The sequence below is a fragment of the Lontra canadensis genome, unplaced genomic scaffold, assembly GCF_010015895.1.
Source record: "Lontra canadensis isolate GAN:19392208 unplaced genomic scaffold, GSC_riverotter_1.0 scaffold66, whole genome shotgun sequence".
In the NCBI taxonomy this organism is placed as follows: Eukaryota; Metazoa; Chordata; class Mammalia; order Carnivora; family Mustelidae; genus Lontra; species Lontra canadensis.
In genome coordinates, this window is record NW_022631060.1 from 2,042,723 (window position 1) to 2,067,565 (window position 24,843).

The 24,843-nt window shown below is 58.1% G+C and overlaps 1 protein-coding gene across 7 annotated transcripts in view; it reads right to left on the bottom strand.

The window, feature by feature from the left end:
- The window catches only part of SYT7 (synaptotagmin 7), a 58,753-nt gene extending 38,148 nt beyond the window's left edge, over positions 1–20,605 (bottom strand). For all 7 annotated transcript variants that reach the window (XM_032879190.1, XM_032879187.1, XM_032879184.1 and 4 more), the window contains exon 1: positions 20,356–20,605. In XM_032879190.1, the coding sequence (XP_032735081.1) occupies positions 20,356–20,386 (31 nt within the window). In that variant the 5' untranslated portion in view covers positions 20,387–20,605. The remainder of the gene's footprint in view (positions 1–20,355) is intronic.
- Between the last annotated feature and the right edge of the window lie 4,238 nt (positions 20,606–24,843).

The window sequence follows — 24,843 nt, forward strand, 5'->3', positions numbered from 1 at the left end:
CCAAAAAGCAGCAACATTTCCCTGTTTCACATCTTGGGCATCTAAGGGGACTTGAAACCATGTATGGGGACTTGAAAGTTCCATTTGAAGAAGGAGGTGTGCTGCTAAGGCAAGTTGCACCCCCTAATGGGGGCCCCCAGGATCCTCTGCTATCATGTCACAGGCAAGGAGTCCGACCCTTCCCCCTGTCCCCCCTACTGCCCACCCACAGCCCTCGAAGCTAGGGTGAAACACACGCTTGTCACTGCAAATTGCACGGATGCGGTGACCGAAAGTGACACGGTGTCCTCAGCCAGCAAGTGCTGTTATCATCAAGGGGGTGCAGGTGTGTGTTCTTGCCTGCCAGCCGGAGTGACCCCATTCCCAGAGCACGGATCACTAAGTTTGGGGCTGGAAGGGACCTCTGCTGTCATGGAGTCTGGCCCCAGCAACACACGAACCCTCTGGGCAGCCCTATCAGGGACAAGAAGCTGCTTCTGGCAGGCACTCCACCGCCAGGCGGGGTTAGGGAGGGTGGCTGGGCCCTGTGCTGAGTGGAGTCTCTCTCCCTAGAACTCCCCCACTCCACCCCCATCCCCCTCGCTCCCAAGTTTGCCCTCCAGAGCCACTGGGAACACGTGGCTCCTTCTGCCACATGACAGACCTCTAAATCCTTGCTGACAGCGCTCATGTCCCCTTCCAGTCTTCTCCAGGCACAACCGCCCTGGCCTTTCTAACCCGTCCTCCGATGACATACATGGTTTCAAGTCCCCTTAGTGTCAGCATATTAACATCAGGGGAAAGAAAATATTGCAGCCCTCGTCAGACTCTGACAGGGCCGGGTTCCACAACCTCTCCTTGAGTGGAGGAGACATCCTGGGTCCCGGGGGCGAGACATGGACAAGGGCAGACGGGTAACACTGGGGAGCCGTGGGTGGTGGGGGCAGCTGGGAGTGGGGAAAGCCGGGCCTCCTGGGTCTGATCCTAGGGGTGTCCGGGGAGTGAGGCACAAGCTTGGGCACATGGCTGCCCCCAGCCCCCGCCCAGGCCTGTGGTGGGCACTCAGCCAACTTGAGCTCAGGGTCAACCATGATCTGGTGGGGTCCCATGCTCCAGACCACGCCCCCAGGGCAGCGGCTCTCGGGGTAAAGTCTGTGTGTTTGAGGAGGCAGCCCACCTCCAAGGGTGCACGACAGGCTCGAGCTCACACCGTTGTCCCCTCTAGAATGTCTGCTCCTTGAGGGTGGGGCTTGCCCTCTGTTCCCCACTGTCTCCCCTGCACCAAGGAGGGGCCAGGCTTACAGCAGGTGCTTGACAAAAGCTTGCTGCAAGAATGAGTGAGCAGGAACCCCAGGCCTCTAGGAATGATGATACTAATAGAGGCCACGATGTATTAAGTGCCCGCTGTGTACCAGACTCCACGGTCTATGAAGGTCAGGGCTTTACTGTTTTGCTCCTTCTGGATATTCTACAACAGGCTGACATATGGGAGGTGCTCAGTAAAGACTGTTAAAGTTTCAGTGCTTGCATGTTATCCCACTTGTCACCCAAACAAGATGGGAGGGAAGAGATGGGAGAGGCCACAGTGACAGAGTTTGAGCCTCTCTTCTACACACACACACGAGGACCCCTTTCAATCTCTCCCCATGCCATCTTTGTCTGATAATTCCTGATTTTTCTAGACCCTGATAAAAAACACCTCCTCCAAGAAGCCTTCCATAAGCTCCCCAGTGGGAATGAATTTCTCCTGCCTAGGAGCTCCTATCACACAGAGCCTGCACCCTCCTTTTAGGGTACAGTGACTAAGTGTCAGGGCTCTGGAACAGACTCTCTGGGTTCAAATTCTGGCTCTTCTTCTTCCAAGACATGTGACTTAAGTTTTGTGTGCCTCTGTGTCCCCATCTGTAAATGGGGGCCAATCATAGTACAGGTCTCCTAGGACAGTTGTGAGGTTTAAAGAAATGAGCACATATGATGTATTCTGCACAGTGCCTGATGCAAAATAAGTAGGCAATATATGCTCGTTGTTATCATGGTATTACCACGTTTGCCCTGTAGTGGAGACATCTGGGGCACGGAGCCAGCGCACAGTGAGCGTTGAATAAAATACTGAACTAGATACACATCTAGCTCTTCCCCACCAGACAGCACAGGCTAGGGGTCCTGTCTTGCCCAGTTCGGTGCACCCGGATCCGTGCCCCGGGGCTTGACCAAGACCAAGAGCATCAGTGAATGCCGTGGCGAGGAGTGGGGAGGGCTGGGGCGAGGGGGCGTGGGGGGGCCCACAGCTGGAAGCCAGGCTGGGCTTCAGGTGTGAACCACAGACCTCAGCCCGTCCCTTGCCAGGCTCTGCCCCCACTCCCAACTCCTTCTCATCTCCTCAGCAAGCCATAATTTATGGATGAACAGAATCAAACAGGACGGCTGGCTGCTGGGATGCCCTGGGGAGCTGCTGGAGAGGGAATGGACTTCTGAGGGCACGCTCACCAGCTGCCTGGCGGGGGGGTGTGGGATGGGGGGAAGAAAGGCAGGGAGGGGGAGGAGGTACACACATACACAGGTCACAGACATGAACACCCATGGCTTGTACACACGCGTGCCTACGCCACAGAGACTCGCTCTTGGCACAGACAACCAAGCGGCCCACACTCCACACATGTGCATGCAGGTGTGCACGCACACACACGCGCACACACACACAGAGCCCCAGAGACCCATCCCTTACACAGACACTCATGCTCACTCGCACACATGATAAACACACTGTGCACAGATACCCATGTCCACACAAACACACGCACACACACAAGCCTTGGAGGCTCACGGCGCGCAGGGACACCGTGCTCACACTCACACACACAAATGCACACACGGCCACGGCCACGAGTAGATGCCCAGCCCACTCCATCATCCACGAGGTCTAGTTGTTCACGCACATCCTCTGGTGTGGAATCCTCTCCCAGGACCTATTATTCCTCTACTCAAATTCTGTCTGTCCTTCTGAGGCAGAGCAGTGGGACAAGAAGTAGACCTGGGGGCAGGTGGCCCGGATTCAAGTCACGTCTCCGCCCCTGGCCTGCGACCCTGGGTAGGCCCATTCTGGGCCTCAGCGGTTCACCTTCAAGCGACGGAAACCACCCCTAACGTCCCCTACTGGGGTTCTAGCAGATACCACGATCATCCCCATTTCACAGAGAAGAGACAGGCACGGCAGATTAAGGACACGAGCCTGCCCTTTCCCTCTGAGATGAAGGATGTACCAGCCCTCCACTGTGGGCTCTACTGCGCGGTCCAGCCACGCCTCACTTTCCTTCCGCCTTCAAGAAGGCCAACCTCTTTCCCACTTCGGCACAATCTCTTCCCTCTTCCTGGAATACTTTCCTTCTATCTCCTACTATTACTATCCCGAGACGAGATGGTCTTCATTCCCTCCCACATTCCTTTCTGCCTCCCCCGTAACTATGGCAATTCATCACTGTGGGTTAATAATTAGTACTTTCTGTCTTTTCCCCCGATGGGAACCCCTCGATCACCCATCTCTGTAGCCCCAGGTCTGGTACCCAGGAGAGCTGGATAAATAAGTGCTGAACAGATGCCTGACATTATTCAAGGCCCCCAGGTAAGCCTGCCTCTTCCAGGAAGCCCTTCCTGATGACAAGTGCTCACAGCAGCCTCTTCATTCCCCAAGTTTGAATTAACTGACCTGTCCAGCACCCTTTCCTTGGGGGTAGGCCTGTCCCCCAAGCAGAGCCAATGGGGTAAGATCAGGTCTCCCCATCTCTTGGGCGCCCCCACAGCCCACAGCCCACAGCCCAGGATGCAAGACTGACATGCTGGACAGGTGCTGGGCACGCTGGAAATCTGTGCACACAGACTTTTCTCCCAGAATTTGCTTGCTCTTGTACTCCCAGTTGGTGACACGCACACTCTCCATATCCAGGCCTTCCAAAGTTGTCCCACCACCACCACACCCTCCAAACCTAGACTGCTCCCCTCTTTTGGGATCCCTGGATCGCAGGCCCTTGTTCTCCCTACCAAATACCTCTCATTATAGTAAGTAATGTACGCTAAACACTGAATCATGTTCACATCTTTAGCTCCCCTCTGGAGGTAAACAGGCTCATACTTGTTTCACAAAGAAAGAAACTGAGGCTCAGAAGGGTTAAATACTTGCCCACGGGCACAGAGCAGAAGAGAGGTAAAGCCAGGATTGCACCTGGAGTCTGTAAACCTCAAACCTTACAGCTCTCTCTCTCTCTTGTTCCATCCAAGGAGAGCTGAGCCTTGAGCCAAGACACTCTGAGGACAGCCAAGAGAAGAAAGAAATAGAGGGAACACAAAAGAAAAGGCAGTCAGGAGGAGGAATTTCCCCCCAAATTTTACCAATGAGAGCCACGCCCGAGTTACCCCAAGAGCTTCACACACACCCTTCCCAGAGATCCTTCCTCCCTGCACTGGCCCAGCCCTCAGCCTCAGTAAAGCACCAGCATTAGAGGCTCAGTCCACCTAAAGGTCCCTGAACAGGCTGGGGAGCTGGGCCCCTGGGGTTAGATAAGGGTGAGCAGGAAGCAGAGACAAGTGGGGTAGCCCAGGATTTGCCCAGGGCTCTGTCTCTGGTACCGTCTAGGGCACAACCACTATTCCGGAATAAAGCAGAATGATGTTGGGGGTGGTTGGGGCTACGTCTGCCAGCGTCTTCCCATCCTAATCCTGCCTCCTCCCACCTGATTCTGCACTACTTACGACACATCAGGCCCCAGTGCCTCCCCCCTCCATCCTTTGGTGGCTGCGTGATGACGTTCAAGATGGAAAGCAGCAAAAGCTAGAGTCACAGGTTTCCAAAGGAAGCACCCCTCCACGTGTGTGCTGAGCAGATGGAAATGGGGGGAAGGTGGGAGGGTATTTACAAGTGCAGAGCCTACCAGCCCTAGGACTCTTTGGGCATGGGAAAGGGGGACATTTTCAGTACGTATCCCACCTTCCTTCACACACACAGAGCTAGAGAAAGGCAGAACCCGGGAGAAAGCAACAGAAAACCAATGAGCAAAACTCGGAACTTTACACAGCCAGGCAAAGCTCTGGGCCTCCCGACATGCTGAATTTTCTGCCTTCTCTCTCCAGTCTAAAACTCCTCCTCCAAGCTACCCACCTTGGGAAATAGAAAATAAGATGGGCAGGTAGAAGGAAAAGGAGGGGGAAAGAGAGCCTGGTATTCATTTCCCAGGAAAGCTGGGCCTCTACCTTAGCCCCGTGCCCCCCTGGACAGTCTGCCTGAGTGTCCTTCAGAAAGCCAAGGAGACACCCACAACCCCTCAGGCTTCACCTGGGGCGGGTGGGCCCAAGGCTGGTGAAAGAGGAGGCCCAAGGGGAATTGTTTTGGAAAGTTACAAGTAACTGAAAATAGGGGCTTAGCACGAGCAAGCCTCCTCAACCTTGACTGTAATAAAAACAGATAACGCGTGAGTGAGCTAGGGAGGGAGCGCTGGCAGGGGCCACAGAGGCCGGCTGGATGCAGACGGTTTAGAATTCAGAGGAGATGCCAAGTGAGTAAACAGCAAATGAAGGATTGTTCGGATGGGCCAGGAGCCGTTCCAGCAAGAAATTGGACGGGGACATGTCAGGATCCACCAGCACGTCAACTCCTCATCAGGGGAGCAGGGCCTGCTGAGCTACAAAGGCCTTATCCACGAGTCCTCCGTGCCTTTTCTACCTTGGCTCTCTCTTCCAGCAGAGAGCATGGCCTTGGTAATAACAGCTCACGTTTGTTCAGTGCCGAGGAGTTTACAAAGTTCTCCTGAGTTTGCCTAGGGTTTCACATCTCCTGCCATATTTAATGGCGATAGGGTATCTTCTACCTCTCCCTCACCACAGCCACCCCCACCTCCCACAGTTCCTGACCTAGGGAAGACTGGTACATCTGGCTTCAGTTTTCAGCCTTCGAAGATGGGGGAGGGGGGTTGAGACCATCTGCAATTCTAGAGAGCTGGTGAGTCTGGAAGTCATGAGGGTCAAAGCCATTCAAGATGAAGGGGATCAGGTGCCAGCTCTGAGTTAGCTGGGAATCAACCACCCTCCTCAACCATGCTGATCCCAAAGCCGATAAGCCACCTGGATACCCCTGAAAATGCTCATGTCCATCAGAACAGCAGGAGTTCAGGAAGGAAGGAGCTCAGGTGGAGGGCTTCTCCACCAGGATTGTGGAGCAGGGGCAGGATCAGGGACGTGTGATGATTAAGTGCGGGCCTTCACCACTAGTTACTATGAATAATGCATCGTTGTGCCTTGGCCTAAGTCAGCATCTTATTGTTATTAATAATACACGGCTGCAAAGAAGCTGAGGTTGGAATGGTGTGCTCTGTTTTATTCGAGGATCTCAGAGCACTTAAGAGTTCCTCATGCTGATGACTCAACTCTAGCTCCCCAAGTCACAGGCTTCCTTATAGGCCAGGGCACCTGTCCTGCCCAAACACCCTCCCACCTGATGCTTGGAGCCATGAAAAAGCCTCAGGGGCTAGGAATCTTCCATCCTGAGATTCAGATATTTTGATCGGTGTTTTGGTGGGAGAAAGGGTACAGTTAATCTTTGACAGCTCAAGGGATCTCTCTGGGATAGAATAGAATGCGAAGCTTCTCCCAGGGATATTTAGGAAGGAGGGAGAGAACTACTGGAAATCCAGTGGGGAGAAATATTTGGAGAGAGACTACTGGAGATCTGAATCCAGTTCTGCCACCCACTGTGTCATTGTGGGTGTGTGGCCTTAGGGAACTAACTATACTCTCTGGTCCTAAGTCTCCTTGGGATGAGTGACTGAGATTTCGTCTGGGAGGTGCCATACTACCATATTCTGGGGGTATCATTTGCGCCACAAATAGTAGGAAGGAGCCGCTTAGAGCGCTGTCGTGGGATCTGTCCACGGTTCTGAAACAGGGTGCAGGAGCAGTGCTCCTGTCCTTGGTGCTGAAATTCGTTTCAGTCCTGGGACTGCTCCCTCCTCTAGACTGCTCTCTGCATCACCCCTAATGAGCAGGATGCAAAGGACTGGAGCTGTTTGCAGCACTAAAGCATAGTGATCCCACTTTCCTCTGCCAGTTGCTCCCTGATAAGCCACGAGCTGAAGCCACGGCGGCGACCAGGCAACTTTGAGAGCTCCCTTTCCCCGGTGAGGTCCTCAGATGTTGAGGACCCAGTCAGCACTCGGACTCAGGACAGAAAAAGCCTCCCCTCTAATGTAAATGCCGCCTCCCATTCCCTCAAGTAGAGCCCGCCGAACCGCCTCCTGGCGGCTGGTGCGGGTACTGCGCTTAGAGCAGAAACACAGAAGGTCCCCCGCGGTGGCGCTGGGCGGGTGGGGAAGGAGTGGCATAAGGTCCGCCGTCACCGCCCCCTCACCCATCCCAGGAAAATATGGCGCTCCGAGCTTGCAGCGCCGCCCAATAACTCGCACGTTCCAGGCAGTCCGGCTGCCCTGAGGCCGTCTTGAAACACCATGCTCCCTGCTTCACTGCGAAGACTCAACCCAGTAGTCAACCCATGCCAAGCGGAAAAACTTCTTGCTGCCCCTAACACAACTTTTCTTCCCGCTACTGGGTGAGTCCTCCCACAATGAACACAAAGGCTTGTAATTAGCCTCCCTGAGGGCAAAGGCTCCCTACTTCACATCCATCCAGATAAGAAACTTGCCCACAGCGGTGCCTGGGTGGCTCTGTTGTTAAGCGTCTGTCTTTGGCTCAGGTCTTGATCCCAGAGTCCTGGAATTGAGCCCCACATCTGGCTCTCTGTTGAGCAGGGAGCCTGCTTCTCCCTCTCCCACTCCCCCTGCTTGTGTTCCCTCTTTCACTGCCTCGGTGTCAAATAAATATTTTTTTTTTTTTTAAGTAAGAAACTTGCCCATAGCCCCTCTCTAGGAAAAAGTGGGAGTCAGGGGAGAAAGCCACAGTTTCTGCCCACTCCTGTCCACTACTCCACAGGTGGGGGGTCTTTGAAAAGCAGATCTGCTTGGTGTTTCTAGGGACTGCTTCACATTAGCCTCACTGGGTGTGGAAATTCCCCTCTTTCCAAAAACAAACATCAAAGCAAATAAAACCACCTGGAGACAATGCCCCGAGTCACAGCCCTCTGGATCCAGGTAGGGAGTAAAGATAACAGTCTTTATGGTAGATACAGATAATATAATTTATTGAGCACTTACTATAGGCCAAGAGCTGCTAAGAGCTCTGTAAACATTTTCACATTGAAAACTACAACCCCTCCCCCGGGAGAAAGCATGAGGGTCAGCCTTCTACGGATGAGGAAAGCGGGGTCCAGAGAGGTGAGGGGGCCACGCAGAGTGGTGTAGCTGGCATGTGCTGAGACTGGCGCTGGACACCACATCTGTCTGTCCTTAATCTTGCAGCTCGCCATCCTTCCATGTTCTGGAAGCCTCGTTGCCCCACTCCCGCATATCCTCATATCTCATCTGAGAGCACACTGGAGGAACAGAGGGACACCTCACACTCCTACAGCACTTACAGCCTGCAGAGTGTTTTCATAGCCATTGTCCGAGTCAACCCTCGTGATACGGAGGCATTCTTCCAACGGGACAAGAGAGAAAGCCAAGGCGCAGAAAAATAAGACGCTTGCCCCAAGCCACACAGTGAGTAGTGGAGCCAAAATTCAGATGAAGACGGTGGTACTCCCAACCCAGTGCTCTCTCTGTGCTTCCATGAGGCTGGGGTCCTGGAGGTAAGCCAGGGAGGTGGGAGGGGAGTCCAGGGGCTTCCTGAGACCCTGACTGGGCTGCTTCCCTCCTCCTGGTCCCCAGGGGCCATCAGTTGGCTCAGCTCTACCTTGGAGTCTCAGAGTCTCATTCTAAATGAAATTTTTTTCCAGGCAATTACTTCCAACTAATTAGGAGGCAAGGCTGCCAGTCCCTGAGCCCTGGGCTGACCCCCTTTCTCAACTCACATGGGTGGGGGATTGTTGAGGTAACGAACAGCAGCACCAGCCAGAGAAACTGCCTCGCTCGGCCCCATCAGCCCCATCTGAAGGAGGCAGGGAAACTCTTGAGGGCAAGGGAACCGGTGGAGGAGTAAAGAGCGCCAAGGACCTGGAAGGATAGAGGTGGAGCTGGGGACACTGAGGAGGAAGGGACTCTGAAGTGGGAGCGAGCAGGAAACGAAGGAGTCTGGACATGCCCATGCAGAGGAAGACAGAGACCTGAGCTCTAGAGCAGCAGGGGGAACCAGGAAGATCCAGAGAAACAGGGACATTTGTTCCATGTTGTAGGGAGGAAAGAGAAGGAATCTCAGGAAGTGGAGAGACAGAGGAGGGGGAAGAGGCCTCCCATCTGTGGAGGGAGAGGAAGGAAGAAGGCGCCCTGGAAAATGGTCAAGATTACTGAAGTGGAAGAGGCAGAGAGAGGGAGATACTGGAAGACTCCAAGAAGGGGAAGGAGAGAGGAAGGACAGGGAGGAAGGAGGATTGCTGAAGGAAAGCCCTGGGGAGGAGGGGAGAGTGGGGGAGGATGGCTGGAGTGGCAGCTCCCAGGGCCCCAAGGAAGGCTCTCTCTAGTCATCGTCCTTGAACCTCCCCCAATGTCAGTGCCCAGCCAGTCGGGCCCGCACGCCCTCCTATGCAGCCATAGGTGTGGGCCAGCATGATGGCAAGCCACCAGTCAGTGCAGGCCCCAGATGCTCCACTCATCCTGGACAGCAAGCTGACCTCCCTTCCTGTCTACCTGCCACCGCCTCCAGTAGCCTGAGCCAGGGACTCTCTGGGGTCACACAGCAATATGACCAGGCAGCTCTGGGACTATGGGATCCAGCCTCTCTACCTGAAAGAGGGAGGACCAAGGACCTGAGAGGAAATGGTGCTTGTCCAAGTTCCTACACCGAGTGGGTGATGAGGCCAGACGTAGAAGGTTCAGGGTCTAAGTCCCACTGGTGGGTCCTGTTCCTTCCTGGGTGAAGCCAATAACAGGAGACAAAGACAGGTCTTCGTTGTTAGCAAGCCTGTCCCTGATCAGTCTAGGGGAGTAAGGGCAGCCAGAGGCTGAAGGAGAAGCAAAGGAAGAGACTGCTTCTGGAGCACTGGGCGGGAGGACTCTGCATGCGCTTTAACTGCAGCTAACATAATTGAGCATTTACTAGGTACCCTGTTCTAGCCACTGCATGTACGATCTCATTTAGTCCTCATGAGGGCCCTACAATATGTGTATTACTGGAATTCCACTATAGGGAAGAAACTGAGACTCAGGAGTCATTGGCCGAGTCATTGGCCAAGTCCACAGGCCAGTCAGTGGCATGTTACTAATTCTGTGCACTGACCGCTCCCTGGAGGACCCATCCACCTGGCGTTATCTGAAGACACTCAGATCCCCAAGTTCCCAGGACCCCCGCCAGCCAACCCCTGGCAGAATCCAGGCCCCAGATGCCAGTGAGGTTGCAGTCCCAGCGCCTTCGTGGGGTCCAAAGTGGGGGCACGATCAGGACGTGCTGCATTGGAACAAGCCCCGTCTTCAGACAGTGGAGCCTGGTTTCTAGTCCTGGCTCTGCCACTAACTTACTGTGTGACTTTGGGCAGGTCATGTGCCCTCTCTGGACTCAGTGCTCCCACCTGTGCCACTGAAGGGGCGAACCAGAGAGGAAGAGCTAACGTACCCATGCTGCTGACGTGGCGACAGTCACGGGTCTGGCCAGTTCATATACATCAGCTCCTCAAATCCCCCCGGCGGTGCCCTGAAGTGGGTGCCATTATCACCTCCCCTTTATGGATGGGGAAATGAAGCAATGAGAGGTCAGCTTGCCCAAGGTCACATGACTAATCGATACATGCCAGAACTGGGATATGAACCCCATTACTTAAAAAATTATTTTTTAAATTTTTATTTATTTATTTTAAATCACCTCTACACCCAATGTGGGCTTGAACTCATGACCCTGAGCTGGAGAGAGGCATGCTCCAGCAGCTGAGCCAGCCAGGTGCCCCAGGAACCCCATGACTTTCAATCCAGAGCCCACGCGCTGGCTGCCACTCTGCATTCCGTCCTTCACGAGTCTCTTAGGTGCCCCGGGGAGCCCCTCCCGTGTCCCTCTGCATGGGCACCCGTGCCATCACGCTTCCACACGGGAAGCGACCGTGACCATCATGGGGCTGCGTGATGCACTGTGTGTCGGCTGATACTGCTATGCTGACTCCCGCGCTTCCGTCTGCAACAGCCACTCTCGCTCCATCCTGCAGCTCTGTGAGCTTCCTGGCACCCGGAAGAGGCCAGCTCCAGTGGGACCACATGCACACACACACGGGTCCCCTTTTCTGGGCGCCAGTGGACTCGCGGGGAGCCCTGTGCCAAGCGTCAGCACACGGCCACGTGGCAGTGACGTGGGCCACCACACCCCTTCTCCTCGGCCCCCCTCTAGTGCCTGGGTGGCTCACACATCACATTGCACACCTGCCAGCACCCCCATCCACGCTGCCTTTCCTCACGCCTCTCCCCTCACAGAAGCGGGCCCCTTCTCCAGGAAGGAAGCAGGCACACGCCCAGCCTGGCTCCCACGGCCTGAAGATGCCAGCCAACTCAGGGGCGGGGAGGGAGAAAGAGCCACCGCCCAGAGGATCCGAAGGGCCTGGGCTCCACGGTTCCCGTCTGACACTAAGCCCTCCCTTGGTCTGAGGGTCGTGGCTCTCGAGACCCAGAAATGGGGTCAGACGGGGGCAACGAGGGAATCGCTGCCCATCACGTCTGAGTAGGACCGTGGAGCTGTGAGGGTGTCCCTGGCCAAGTTAGCCGGGCACCCCCCCCCAGCACCCCATCCTGGTCCCTGCTCTCTCCTCCCCCTGCCCAAGCATCTCAGAGTTCTGGGTATTTTTAGGCCTCAGCTGACAGGCTGTGAAATCGCTTCCTTCGCACCTCCCCAACCAGGCGGGGGCTGGAGAGGGAGGAACGGGGCTGGGGGGGGGCCACACACAGCCGATTCATGAGGCTCCTCCAGGGCTGGCAGGTGCCAAGCAGAGAGTGAGGGGTGCCTCCCTTTCCTTTCAGAGCCTCCCCTTGACTGAGAGGAACCTTCCACTGAGTCTGCGGAGAGGGAGAGGAGTCAGGGTGGGAAGGAAGCTCCACCCACTCCGGGGACCTGAGAACAAAGGCTTCAGGGGATGCCTCCAGCACTACAGAGGCAGTGGGGACACCCTCTGAGTCCAGCTCTGCAGCCAGTACCAATTCCCAGCACTTCCTTCCAAGTGATGGGCCGAGAGACAGACTGGCTGGGGTCCCAGTGGGATTAGAGAGGCACTGGGCTCCGTGGCTGTCAAGCCCGGTGGTTAGGACCCAGGCTTTGGAGTCAGGCTGCCTTGCAATCTCATCCCGGCTCTGCTGAGTGACCTGGTGAGACAGTCCACCTCTCTGGGCCTTGGGCTCCTCACCTGTACGACAGTGGGGGCAGTGTCTCCCTCGTCGGGCTGCCGTGAAGGTGAGATGGAATACCAGACGTGAAGGACAAGTGATCCGTTGACCCGCCAGGCCCTGCTGGGAGAGCCTCCCCTGCCACCTTTCCTGACCTGCCCTTCCCTCCTCACCATTATGCTCTTCAGTGCCCATGTGACCCAAATCCCCAGGGAAACGAATCCCCAGTCAAGGTAGGGGGACCAGGCAGACCGTCACAGACTCCCTGCTGCCCGCGCACACCCACATCACGTGTGCACATGGGCCCAGATCCCAACACGTCTGTGTGCTGCTGTGGCCTGGGGGCCAGGCCATTTGCCCTGGGACGAGCCCCCAGGGAAGTGGGATGATATACCCAAGGCCTGCAGGGAATGGGCCCCCGTGCCAGGGGCTGTGGGGTTGGAGAGGAAGGGGCCTGGCCAGTTGCCTCGCAGACAGGCTGGGTCTGGCGGGGGTCCCCCGGGGCCTGGCCTTGATGACCATGGTGTGGGGTGGGTGCAGAGTCGACCCCCAGGAGTAGAGATTGTGTACACTGGGCCCTGGATCAGCCTACCTGGGTGGGTGCTGTCTCTGATACCCCATGTCCCTGGGTAAGCCCCTGGGGAGTGTCCATCCGACCTTTCTTCACCTGGTGCCTCCCTGACTGCCCATTACCTGGCCCAAGCTTGCCGAGGGCAGGGCCCCAGGCCAGCGGAGCTCTGCAGGCTCCACGGTGTGGTGCCTCAGACTCAGCCCTGAGGCAGCGGAGAGACCCAGGAAGGGCTGGGCAAAGGTGGGGACACATGCGTTAACCTGGGACTCCAGCTCCATGGACCTGCCTCCCTCCGGGCTTCCTACCCTCCACACCACTGCAAAGTTAAACTTCTTTATAGAGATCTGCTTCAAAGTCATCCATGGCAATCCATGGTCCTAATTTAAAAAAAAAAAAAAATCCAGTTTTCCTGTTTCAGAATGCCAAGACCTTCAGAATCTGGCCTAACCCACCTTTCCCAAGCCTCAGCTCTTGCTACTGGCCCTCCCTTCTAGCCCCATTCAGGCCTCCACGGCTGCTTCCACGGAACAAGAAACTGCTTCTGGGCTGTGGCACGTGCTGTCCCCTCCACATCGAACACGTCACCCCTGCTCGTCCCGTGGGAAGCTCTTCTTCTTCCTTCAGAACCCAAGGCCCTGGGCTCCGAGCTCACGCTCCTGGGTGGGCTGGTGTTTGCTGGAACTCCCAGCCGATTTCTAACTGCAAGCTCCCCCTTCCCAGGTTGGTCGGAGGATGGACGAGCTAATGTGTGCCATGCGCTTCAGATGGCACCTGGCACGTAGGGGTTGCTCAACACATGTTTGCTATCCCGAAGGTAACCAACTGACACCGCCTCAGTGAAGTCCTCCCCGACTCCTCCTCCACCACGGCTGAAGCAGGCACGTCCTCCTTGGAGCTTCCGGAATCCTCATACCAGCCATCAATCACTTGGTGCAGGACAGTGTTGATAACAGCTGTCATTGGCTGAGTGTTTACTATGTGCTGGGCTCTTAGCTAAGGCTGTTTCCCGCCTTACCCCGCCTCATCCTCCAAGCCTGTGAAATAAGAACCATGATCAAACCCATTTTACAGAGAAAGAAACTGAGGCCAGAAGAGTGGAGCAACTTACTCCAGGGACAGGGCAGCCAGTGTCTCTGCCAAGGTTCAAACATACAGCTGGCTGTTTGACCCCGGAGACCAAGCTTAAGTAAGCCACCCCCTGTGGCACATATATGAAGCGCTTAGCACATCCTGAGTGCTCCCCAAGCAATCACCTGCCATGATTAAGGCACTCGTGTCATCAAGGGAGGCCACAGGGTGTGTTGGGGGCCCTGAGAGGGGCTTCCTGGAAACCCCCATTCCTGGAGAGAGATGGTGAGGGCTGGGAGGGGCCCTCGAGCTATTAGGGGTGGGTCAGGACGGTCAGGAGGCGCGCAGGACCTGGCAAACCAGGGGTACCAGAGTGAGCCAATGTGCCGGGAGGCTGGAGCAGGCCCAGGCTGAACAAGGGGGAGGAGGCCTGCCGTGTGCCGGCTGAGCTGGCCACCGCTCTCCGGCCCCGCTGACACCACCCGTGGTAATGAGACGGATCCAATTTGTACCCAGGGCCCCGCCGGGAGCAGCTGCCGCTGCAGGGTTTGAAGTAATTTAATTGGACACATTAGCCACAGAACTCTCCTCTCTGCTCCCCTCATGCAGGGCCTCATGCGGGCACCCCTTGTGGCCACCCACACCCCACGCCGCCCGGGCCTGGCTGTGGGGGGCAGGGTGCACCCTTTACCAACCAGCACCGTGAGATCCCCACCTGCTAGGGCTGACCCCCCCACCCCACCCTGCCCCGCCCCACCCTGGCAGTCCTGTTCTCTCATTCCAGGGGCTCCTGAGGGCTCTAGAGCTGGCTGGGTTCTGTAGGTGCCCCCTGAGGCTGGGGCTCAGACCTGTCCCTCCTGTCTCCTCTGCTAGGCACAACGGGTCACCCCCTTCAGCAGGCTGCCAAGAGCCCCCCACTTCTTGCACGCTGAGAAGGGCATCAAAGGGGCAGGGCCACTTCCAAGATGGGGGTGGGGGTGGGCCTCCTTTCGGGGCTTCAGGGGAGGGGTGCACACACGCACACGAAATCAGACACAGTACGTGCACACAAACACACAGACGCTGACGGACCCACATGCCGTCTCGGAGATGCCCGGATCTGCACACACCGAAGCTCCCAGGGCCCTCCGTCCACACCTGTATACGCCCGTGCAGCCAGGTGAGGCCCTCGCTGCTCCCAGCAGATGGAAGCCTCAGAGGCTGCCAGGTGGCAGGTGGGAGGGTGTGGCGGGGTGGGGGTGGGTGGGCAGGCAGGGCCCCTGGAGGGCATCTGCCTGGATTGACTGGGGATCGGGCCAGGAGAGGCGCCCCCCACCCCGCTGCTTCCCATCACTGCTCTGCGCACCTTAACGCACCTAACTACAAATACACTCATTACTGCTGTTTACAGCCGGCACTCAGACCAGCGAGCGCAGCTCAGCTGACACCCACCGCCGTACAGGGCAGGGGGGGGGGGGGGGGCCCCCCCCCCCCCCCCCCCCCCCGCCCCGGGCCACGCCCTCACCGGTTGCTGTTTCTGGATACATCAGTTCCTCAAAGATCCTGGCTCCTGATTCAAGTCAGCTCCCCGCCCAGTCCAGCGCCCCCCACCCCCAGGAGACACACCTCCTCCAACGGGTTTCCCAGGAGGAAGCTACCAAGCCCCCTTGGAGCAGGACCAACGTGTCGGCCCACCTCCCAAACCAACTGGGTCCAGAATTCCAGGCACAGGCTCTGGGCACTGTCCAGCCCCTCCCACAGGTCCCATGCTGTTGTCTGCCAACTCCGTTCCACCCCTTGGGGAACGCTGCTGGGTGAGACCAAAGCCCTGCCCTCCAGACACAAGCTGGACAGGGCCCAGCTGGGCTGCCCCTACTGCCTGGAAGGTCACGCACATTCATGGCCACCAAACTGGCACAACCCTCCTGGCACCTCCGGCCGGGGTTCCCTTTGCAAGGGAGGCGGGCACCCAGGCCGAGGCTGGCACCGGCCAGCTCCGGCACCTGGCCAGACCAGTGACCGCCACGACAGCGCCGACCTCACCAGCCTCACAGGCCACCTGCCGGGCACTGTCCACGGAGCTGCCCCGGCCGCCCCCCCCGCCCCACCGGGACGCACTGGGACCTCTGAGGAGACTGTCATAGAGACTCCCCTTCCAGCCATGAGTCCCTGGCTCAGGACTCGGCCTCCCACCCGCCCCACATGGCCCCCCTCACTGCTCCTCTCCCTGCTGTTCACAGCCTTGCTCCCCTGGGGGAAGCAGTTATTGAAAATGGTCCATCAGATTCAATAAGTATTCAAAGTCCCTCAGAGGATAGAAGGTGGGTGGGGAGTGGGAGTGGGAGGAGAGGAGGGGTGCAAGAGGGAAGGAACCACCCACTCCTCCCCTGCCTTTCCCTCAAGGCCTTCTGCGACAGCTGGGCTGGTGGGGGGTGAGAGGGGAGAGTCCTTCGCTGTTAGGCTATGTTGCCTTCAATGCCCCTTGGGTTCTAAGCTTGAGGCGAGCCAAGGGCCCAGCTGCCCAGGGCCTGACACCCACCTGTTCCCTTGCCTTCCAGCTGTCCCTTACCTGTCACCTGCTGGCCTACATGTTCCCACCCCAATCCCACCAGCTCTAGCCTCTCTTCCCCCACCAGGAGGAGCTTCGAGACTATCTCCCTCCTCATTGTCCCCCAGTTCTCAAGCACCCAGCTGGCTGGTCACTGCTCTCACAAAGCCACCGAAGAACATGACCCAAGGCCTCGGAGGGTCGTGTCTCCACAGGAGCACGTAGCATGGGGCCAAACCCACAGAAGCCCTCCCTCCTGCCCAGGAGTTCAGACACCGCCCCCCCACCCAACCCCGTCCTGTCCACGGCCTGTTGGAAGATAGCTGGCTCTTTAGCCCTAGACTGGGACCAAAGCCCGAGATGCAAGCCAGGGAGGTCTGGGCCTTTGCAGATGGGGTGAGGGGGTAGAGAAGTGGGTGGAGGGGTAGATGGGGTAGGGGGAGAGTTTGACAGTGGATCAACCGGTCAGCCAGTCAGGCCTCATGGACCTTCTCACACCTCAGTCCTTGTCCCTAATCCTGTTGGCCCTTTCAGCCATACCCCGTCACTCCTGCCCTACACATCACCCAACGGCCTCTGTCCTTAACTTGTGCTCAGCAGGTGGAGGGTGAGCCTGGACAATCTCATGGATCCTTCTGCCTTGAGATAGGAGACCCACTGTGCCAAGGCCCCCTGCCCCATGCAGCGTGTCCCCTGTGCTCCCTGACAATGACCTTTCTGGCAGAGTTGCTATAGGGGGCAGAGCCCACTAACAGGTGGGACAGACAAGACTTCCAGCCATACTACCCCAGGGACAAGCTCACAGAGGGCTGGGGGCAGGCAGGCAGCCTCAGGACCTGACCTCTCTCCCAGGACTGCTGCGCTGGCCCCGACTTTCCCTCTCTGGCCTCGCTCGCTCACTCACTGCAAGGTCACCTCTCCCTCCCTTCCTCCCTCCCTGAAGCTGTCTTGCCCGCCCACTGCAATGCTGACCCCTGCAGGCCTGCTGAGGCCCTGCCTGGCCCCGGGCCTGGGTCCAAGGGACACAGGGAGGCCTGGCCAGGCCAGCTCCAGGATGAGCATAGGAGGAGGGTTGAGGACAGAGAGAGGGCCGCCTGCCTCAGGGAGGGGACAGAGAGGAAGTTGCAGGCACCACTGGGTAGGCTGGACAGAGTATGGAGTAGAAGCCAATGGGGGTGTGTGGGAGGGGGGCTGGTCTTCGTTCTTCACTGGGCTCTGGCTTTTTCCCACAGTCCCTTGCTTCAGCTGAGCTAGATCCCAGAAGTGCCTCAGAGCCCTGGGCCCAAGTGGGTAGGGAACAGTGGACAGGGTCTTAGCATCAGGCTGAACCCTGTGGAGACCAGGGTGAGTGCGCTGAGGGAAAGGGTACCTCGGGGATACTCTGGAACCAGCCTGGAACACGGAAGAGCAGGAGAACACGAGAGAGGGAAAATTGCAAAAAGGACTGGGCCACAGGTGTTCCTGGGAATGGGATGAGGGAATCGGGACAGATAAGGTACTGGTGGTGGTGGGGGGGGACCAGAAGGAGGGGCCTGAATCACACAGGAATTAATTTGCATATCTTGCCCCTACCAGGTGCCAGGCAAAGGGGACGTAGGGGACAGAAATGGGGGACACACAGCCCGCCTGGGGGAGCAGAGTCTAGGGGGCCTGAGGGGAGCCGGGGTCGGAGGGAATGCGTAGTCTGGCCTGGAGCTGTAGGGATTCTAGGAGGTGGGCGGGGATGCAGGGAGGCTGGGGTACAGAGGTCAGATTGATGAGGACTCTGGCCCCTCAGAGAGAACCCAGGATCAAAAGCAGATTCTGCCCTCTCCAGCCTGTTTCCGACACCATCCAGTCCAGTGGGAAGTGAACCCCAGGCCCTGCCTGTTCCCGGTGGATCAGTGCTTCCCCTTCCCCTGGCACTGGTGGGCCCTGCACCGAAACTGGGCAAGAAAGGTCTCCACCACAGAGGGAGGCCTGTTTGGGGGGCGGGGAGAGAGGGAGACACCCCAGGGGCTGCCACGAAGCCAGGGGCAACACTGGGTTGCAGGCCCTTTGCCCAGAAGACGCCAAGCATGTCAAGTTGGCCTCCATGCAGAGGGCAGAGGTGCTCGGAGGATCAGTGATGTCATGGTGCCCAGGCGTGGGAGGAAAGAGGGGGGAGGGAGAAGGGATGAGGGCATGCACTCAGGCCACCCGGCTAACAGGAGAGGGGAGGCTGCCAGCCTGGCAGGGCAGGGGGAAAGGGAGTGTCCTCACTGCACCTCCCCTTCTACCTCATACCCTAGAGCTGGCCTCTGAACTAAGCGGTTGGTTTCTGGGGGGGTGATCCCAGCCAGAGACTGCCTGAGCCCTCGGTCCAGGTGCTGGGAGCTGGCAGCCTCGTGGAGGAAGAGGCAGGGTCAGCGACCTGGGTTCAGAGAGATGAAGGGAGGGGTGTCCAAAGGCAATGTTCCTTCAGCCATCACCAGGAGGACATTCATGGATGGGCAGGAGGTTCCGGAGAGGGAGATGGAGTCTCTCTCCCTCTTAACCCCAAGCGCTGAGTGCCTGGCACCCAGTAGGTCCTCCTCAGTGGACTTAGTAGGCTGCGACAATTTGATGCGGGTGGGGGCCCGACTCCCCAGGAGGCAGGGACGGGCTGAGGCTGTCCCTAGAGGGAGAATAAATGTGGGGCTGGGACAAGAGTGGACAAAGCTGGTGTCCATGGGACTGCCCTCAAAATCCTTGGGGCTCAAGGTCCCTTCTACGGAGAGCCTTAGGGCGGCCCCCTCCCCCAGCACCCCAGCCCAGGGAGGCCAGCAGTGGTAAGCCTGGAGGCTCAGCAAGTCCTCAGGCTGGGGCGCCTTGCTTCTAGCATCACAGAGAAACCCAGAAGCAGAGACCCCGCTGCCAGAACTGGCAGACTGGGGGGTGCTGGGTCTGGGGTGGGGCACCCCAGGTGGGCGCTGAGACAGCTGGGGCAGGAGCTGCAGGGGACCTGCCTACAGGTGGGCACCGTGTGAGGAGGCGTCAGGAGCCAAGGAGGAAATGGCAGAGCAATTTCCCGAGGAAGGAGGAAAGACTCCTTGGCTGGGCTTGAAGGATGGCAAGCAGACGTGGGTTCCTGGGCCACTCCCCGGCTCCTTCAGGAGAGATGCAAAGGAGCCCGCCCCTCCCCCTCCTTCCCCCGACAGGACTGGAGTGAGTTTGGGGATCTTCGCTTTCCCCCTCCCCAAACCCAGGATCACATTCCCCTGGCACCCCATTCTCCCCAATCTCTGCTCTCTTTCCCTTCAGGTACTCCTGTCTTCCTCGTCAACGCTCCTGCGGTTCCCCTCCCTCCTTCTCCGAAGCCCCCCTCCCCTGCTACTGCACCAGATTCCCACTTGCCCCTTGGCACCCTCTCAATTCACAGTTGGCACCGCCGATGTCACTCTGCTCCCCGGTGCCCACAACCTTGGCCCAAAGCTGCCTGGGATCCTTGCCCTGGGGTCCCCCAGCGCTGGCACCCGGGGGTGCCTCTGAGGGCACTGCCCGGTTCCCGCGGGGGCAGTGGCTCCTCGCTCCGCCACACACGTCCTTGGGCTGCTGGGGGGTGGTGGGGGGAGGAGATCCTTGTGGGGACACTGCGAAGCCGGCGCCGGGCATCAAGCCTGGCAGCGCCGGGACTGCGGGGCCCGGCGTCCGAGTAGCTGCCGCTCAAGCCCGCGCCCCTGGGGCTGGGATGACCCCGGGGGGATGGGGGGGAGGTCTGTGCGGCTCGGGCCGACAGCCGCCCCGGGCTGGGGCTCCGAGACGGCGCCCGGCGCTGCCGCCGTCCTGCCTGCCGGTGCGGGGCGCCCCAGCCCGCGCGGGGCCGCGCTTACCTGGGCTGGCCGCCTCCGGGTCCCGGTACATGGTCCCCTCGTCGCCGGCTTCCTCCGGGCTCCTCAGAGCCGCCCGCGGCCGCGCGCTGCTCCGCCGCCGCTGCAGGGCATGGGGCCGGGCGACCCCCGGGGGCGGGTCCGAGGGCGGGGGCCGCGCGGGCTGCACCGAGCCGCGGAGCCGGGGAGCGGGGGCCGCCCGCCAGCCCTCCCGCCCGCCGGCCGAGCACGCTGCCGCCGCCGCCGCCGCCGCCGAGCCTCCTCCCTCTGGCCTGCGCGCCGCGTGTGCGCGCCGGAGCGTGTGTGAGTGTGTACGAGGCCGTGTGTATGTGTGTGTGTGTGAGCGCGTGTGTGAGCGCGCCCGGGGCACCGCCGGCGCCGCCCGCCCGCTGCCGAGCGCCGCTGCCACCGCCACCGCGGCCTCCCGCGCCCGCTGCTGCCCGCTGCCGGCCGCGCGCCGCACTGCAGCCCCGCGCCCGCCGCCGCCCGGAGCCGCCCCGAGGGCACCAAGCCGCCCAGCGCGCTCCTCCCGCAGCCCCCGCGGGGAGGGCACGGAGCCCTCGGGTGGGCCCTGCGAGCTTGCGGGTCCCGCCGCACTGCTTGACCAGCCCGACCGGGACGCTCCTGATGGCAGCGGCTTCGAACCGCGCGGGGCGGGGCGGCTGCCCACCTCCTCCCAGGTGCCCTTTGACTCCATTCCAAGAGGCGTGTAAAACCACTCCGGGTTTTCCGTTTGGTGGCGGCTCGAGGGCGTCAGCTCGGGACTCAACACAGTGCCGGTCCCGGGAAGTCGGGCTGGTGTGTGCAAAAACCAGGAATGGATTTTTTTGCCAGGGCTGAGCCTGGGTCCGCCACTCTGGCCGTCCCCCCGAATTTGAAAACAGCCCGAGCAGAAAGGACCAGGATCGCCACCCTCAGTGGAGGACGAGGCCTAGAGACCCTTCCCACTTAAGCCATCCGCAAAGCCAGCTCCTCCACTTCACCCCCTTCCCTTTCCCTGACCCAGCACTTCAGTGGGTAAGAAAGAAATCCCTCCTTCGTCCAACCCTGGGGCTCTTTTGGCTCTCTCGGCTCTCTCAGCTCCTTTGTCAGGTCCGCACAGCCCAACTCAGGTGAATCCTAGAATTCGAAGTGTTTGATTCTGGGGCAGGGAGAAGGGGCCCTTCTCCCCCAAATTTGCAAAGCCTGGAAGTAAACGAATTATTGGTGGTTTCAGGTACGGAGCCCTCCCAGCACACCTACATACCTAATCAGCTACACCACAACCCCCACCACCACCACCACACAGACACTAGCACACAAACAGGAGAGATATGCACACCGGAACGCTGCTCCTCAAAGGGGCAGGCAGGAGGGCAACACCCCTAGCCCCGCTGCAGCATCCTATCTGCCCCTCCACTGAGAATGAAGTTAGTAGGTGAGCCAGGGTTTATAAAATCAAGGATTCCTTATCCCACCCGGAGAAATCCACTTAACTGACTGTATGCACAGCTCACACCCAACCACACCTCCACCTTCTCCCAACACAGGAGGCAGCCAGCACCCAAAGGGACAAGCCTCCGTCTCCAGTCTCCCCCGATACTCACTCACTCACATACATACACACACCCCATACCGTTGAACTTGCACGGAGCCTATTACATATACACACTCGTGCGCAGGCACACACTTACCTCCACCCACAGCTTTTCAGTTGAGAAACAGATAAGGAAATTCCCCCAAGCAAACCTCCATGAAGAGTGTTCGGGTGGAGAACAGATTTCCTTGGATTGAATGTTCTAATTAAAAATGGAAGAAGAAAAAAAGGCAGCTGTAGATTCCAGCCCGTAATTAGTCCCCGGCCAGAAATCTCAGCCCTCATCCCTTGGTCAAGGGCCATTAAGTTTCGTATACCCTGCAGCCATCCCCACCCATATGCAGCCAAGAACTCAGGATAAATCCACAAACCTCTTCTTGGCAAACCCTAGGATGCCAAGCCAAAAGGTTGGGACTCTGGGGTCTCTGATCTTGACTTGTTTCTGCTCCCACCACCAGCTCCCCCTCTCAGTGCCCAGCTAGTAAAGACCAAATAGTTATGTCATCCCTACCTCGTGCCATCAACGGGCTCCACACAGAAAGGTTCCCTGCTCAGAAATCTCTCCATCTATCAATGTGAGGGTCCAGAGGGGGACAGCAGAATTCATCATGGCAACTCAACAGATCTTTATAAGCATTTAGAATCTTGGAGCTTTTCAGAGTTGGCGGGGAGACGACCTCTGACAGGCCACCACTTGGATGACAGATGGTGAAGACAAGGCGTCTATAGGGAGAAAGAACAGGCCAGGGAGCTCAAGGCCCACAGCTAGCAACACAGATTGCTGGTAAGAGAATCGAGGGGAGACCCTTGGTCCTGTCTCCAGCCTTTTGCCGACCACTAGGAGGTTCATGAGCAGACCCGGTGCCCGCCCCCATCTGAGAGCTTACAGCCTATCCCTTTCAAATATAAAATCCCAAACTTGCTCACTCCCAGGAGGCAGTAGACAGCCACTCTTCCAGAACGTCAGAGATGGACAGTCCCTCAGACATACTAGATAAATCCCATGAGATGGCACTGTAGAGACGGAGTCTCTGAGGCATTGGGAACCTCATTGGGTTTTAATTCCTGCTTGCATCATGGACACGGGAAAAGCTCTGAAGACACCCTTTCTCTGGGCCTCATTCACTTTGTCTAGGGGATGCAGAATCACTGGGGAGAGAAAAGAATACAGGTTTACACGGCCCAGCCATTCATAGCCGTGTGACCCCAAGCGGGCCGCTTACTCGACACCCCTGGGCCTCAATTCTTGTCTACACCTTAGAGAAAAAAATACCACCTGTTGGACTATAATAAAGAGTAAACAAGATGGTACCAGTAAGGCACTTCACGTGATAGTTGGAACGGGGAACTTATTCCTGATGGATCTCAAACATACTCCTCATTACCATGTTTTGCCTCTCAAGGAAGTCCTTCTAGATGTCTGACCTCAGACCATTTGAAGGCTGCACTCTCCTGCTAGAGCATGAGCAAGAGCCAAGCCCACCATGAGTCCCTGTCTTCTCAGCACTCACGGAGGACTGGGCACAGGCTGGAAATGAAGCGTGCAGAAGTGAGCAGGTCTTCTGAGAAGAGATCAGAGAGGGTGAATCATCCTAGTCCTGACTTCAGGCCGTGGCCCTCTAAGGTGAGAGCCTGGGCCTCTGCTGTTCTGCCCCTCCCCTTCCTATCCCCTGGTAGAGGGGGGCCCAGAGAAAGCTTCTCATTCTGTGACACTGCTGGCTTCTTTGTCCTGGGTTCCATGACGTGGCAGGAAATGCTGGCGGCACCTGGTTCCCCAGGGATGCCCCATGGAGTACCGTGGGCCCCTCAGGCCTCTTTCCGATCTGGCGTGGTCATTAGGGCCCAGGTGTCCTGGGTCAGCTTCTGGTGGAACAGAGCAGGGAGGGATGGACGTTCTGTCCCTCTGGAGCAGACACCAGGCCCAAGCTCTCCTAAACAGGGCCCCTGAGGCTCCCGGGCTCTGTTGCTAGGCCACGGCTGGAGGCAGGGCTCCTGGGTTCCCCTTCCGCCTCTACCTGGCCTGGTCTCCTCACAGCTCCTGGTCCCCCCTACCCCCCCCCTTGCCATGGGCTGAATTATTAATAAAAACGCTGAGGAAACTGTTTGTGCAGCTCGCAAGACAGAACAAACACACCTCTCTCCTTATCACCAGCCATGTGGCGAGAGGCTCAGGCTGAGCATTTGCTGGATCCAGGAGGGACCGGTGGAGACCAGCCGGAAGGCAGCTTTGAAGGGCAACAGCAGAGCCCGTTGATCTGCCAGGCCAGCAGCAAGGATGAGCTCTGCCACCCTGTCCCTGCAGCTCACCGTCCCCTTCCTCCTCTTCAGAGGGCAAGAGTCTGGGGAAGGTAGAAGCATAACATGAACACCTCCCCGGGAAGGGCACAATGAGAAAGTCCTAGAAGGCGGCTCTGGCTGCCTTGTCCCAGTGGAGACTGAGTCAGTGCTTGCTGGTCAATGTCCTCTTCTCCCCAGACCCAGGGACCATTGAATCTCAAAGGCTTACCCAAGGCCCCAGCTCGCTGGTCACACTTCTGCCGGCCCCTGCTTTGGATACCTGATACTGAAGAGATTCCCAGCCTCCGGGGGGGAAGAATCCTGGACTTAAACTATGGTCTTGCTTCTGCCACTATCCAGCTGTTTGGCTTTGGCCAGTGACTTGGCATCTCTGGGACTCAGTTTTCTCATCCATAAAATAGGGCTGTAATGACATCACGTGGGGACGGAGAATATAGTGGGGAGATAGCAAGGCAAGGACCTGGTGTCTTTCATGGCTCCCTTGCACCAAGGCACTGGACATATCCCAGGCACCAAGGTCTCTGCCCCAAGCTGACCTTCCAGAGCACTGGGTCCCTGTTCTGTATCCTCAGGTCATGATTCAGGACCACAAGCCCCTTCTGCAATCCCAACCCCAC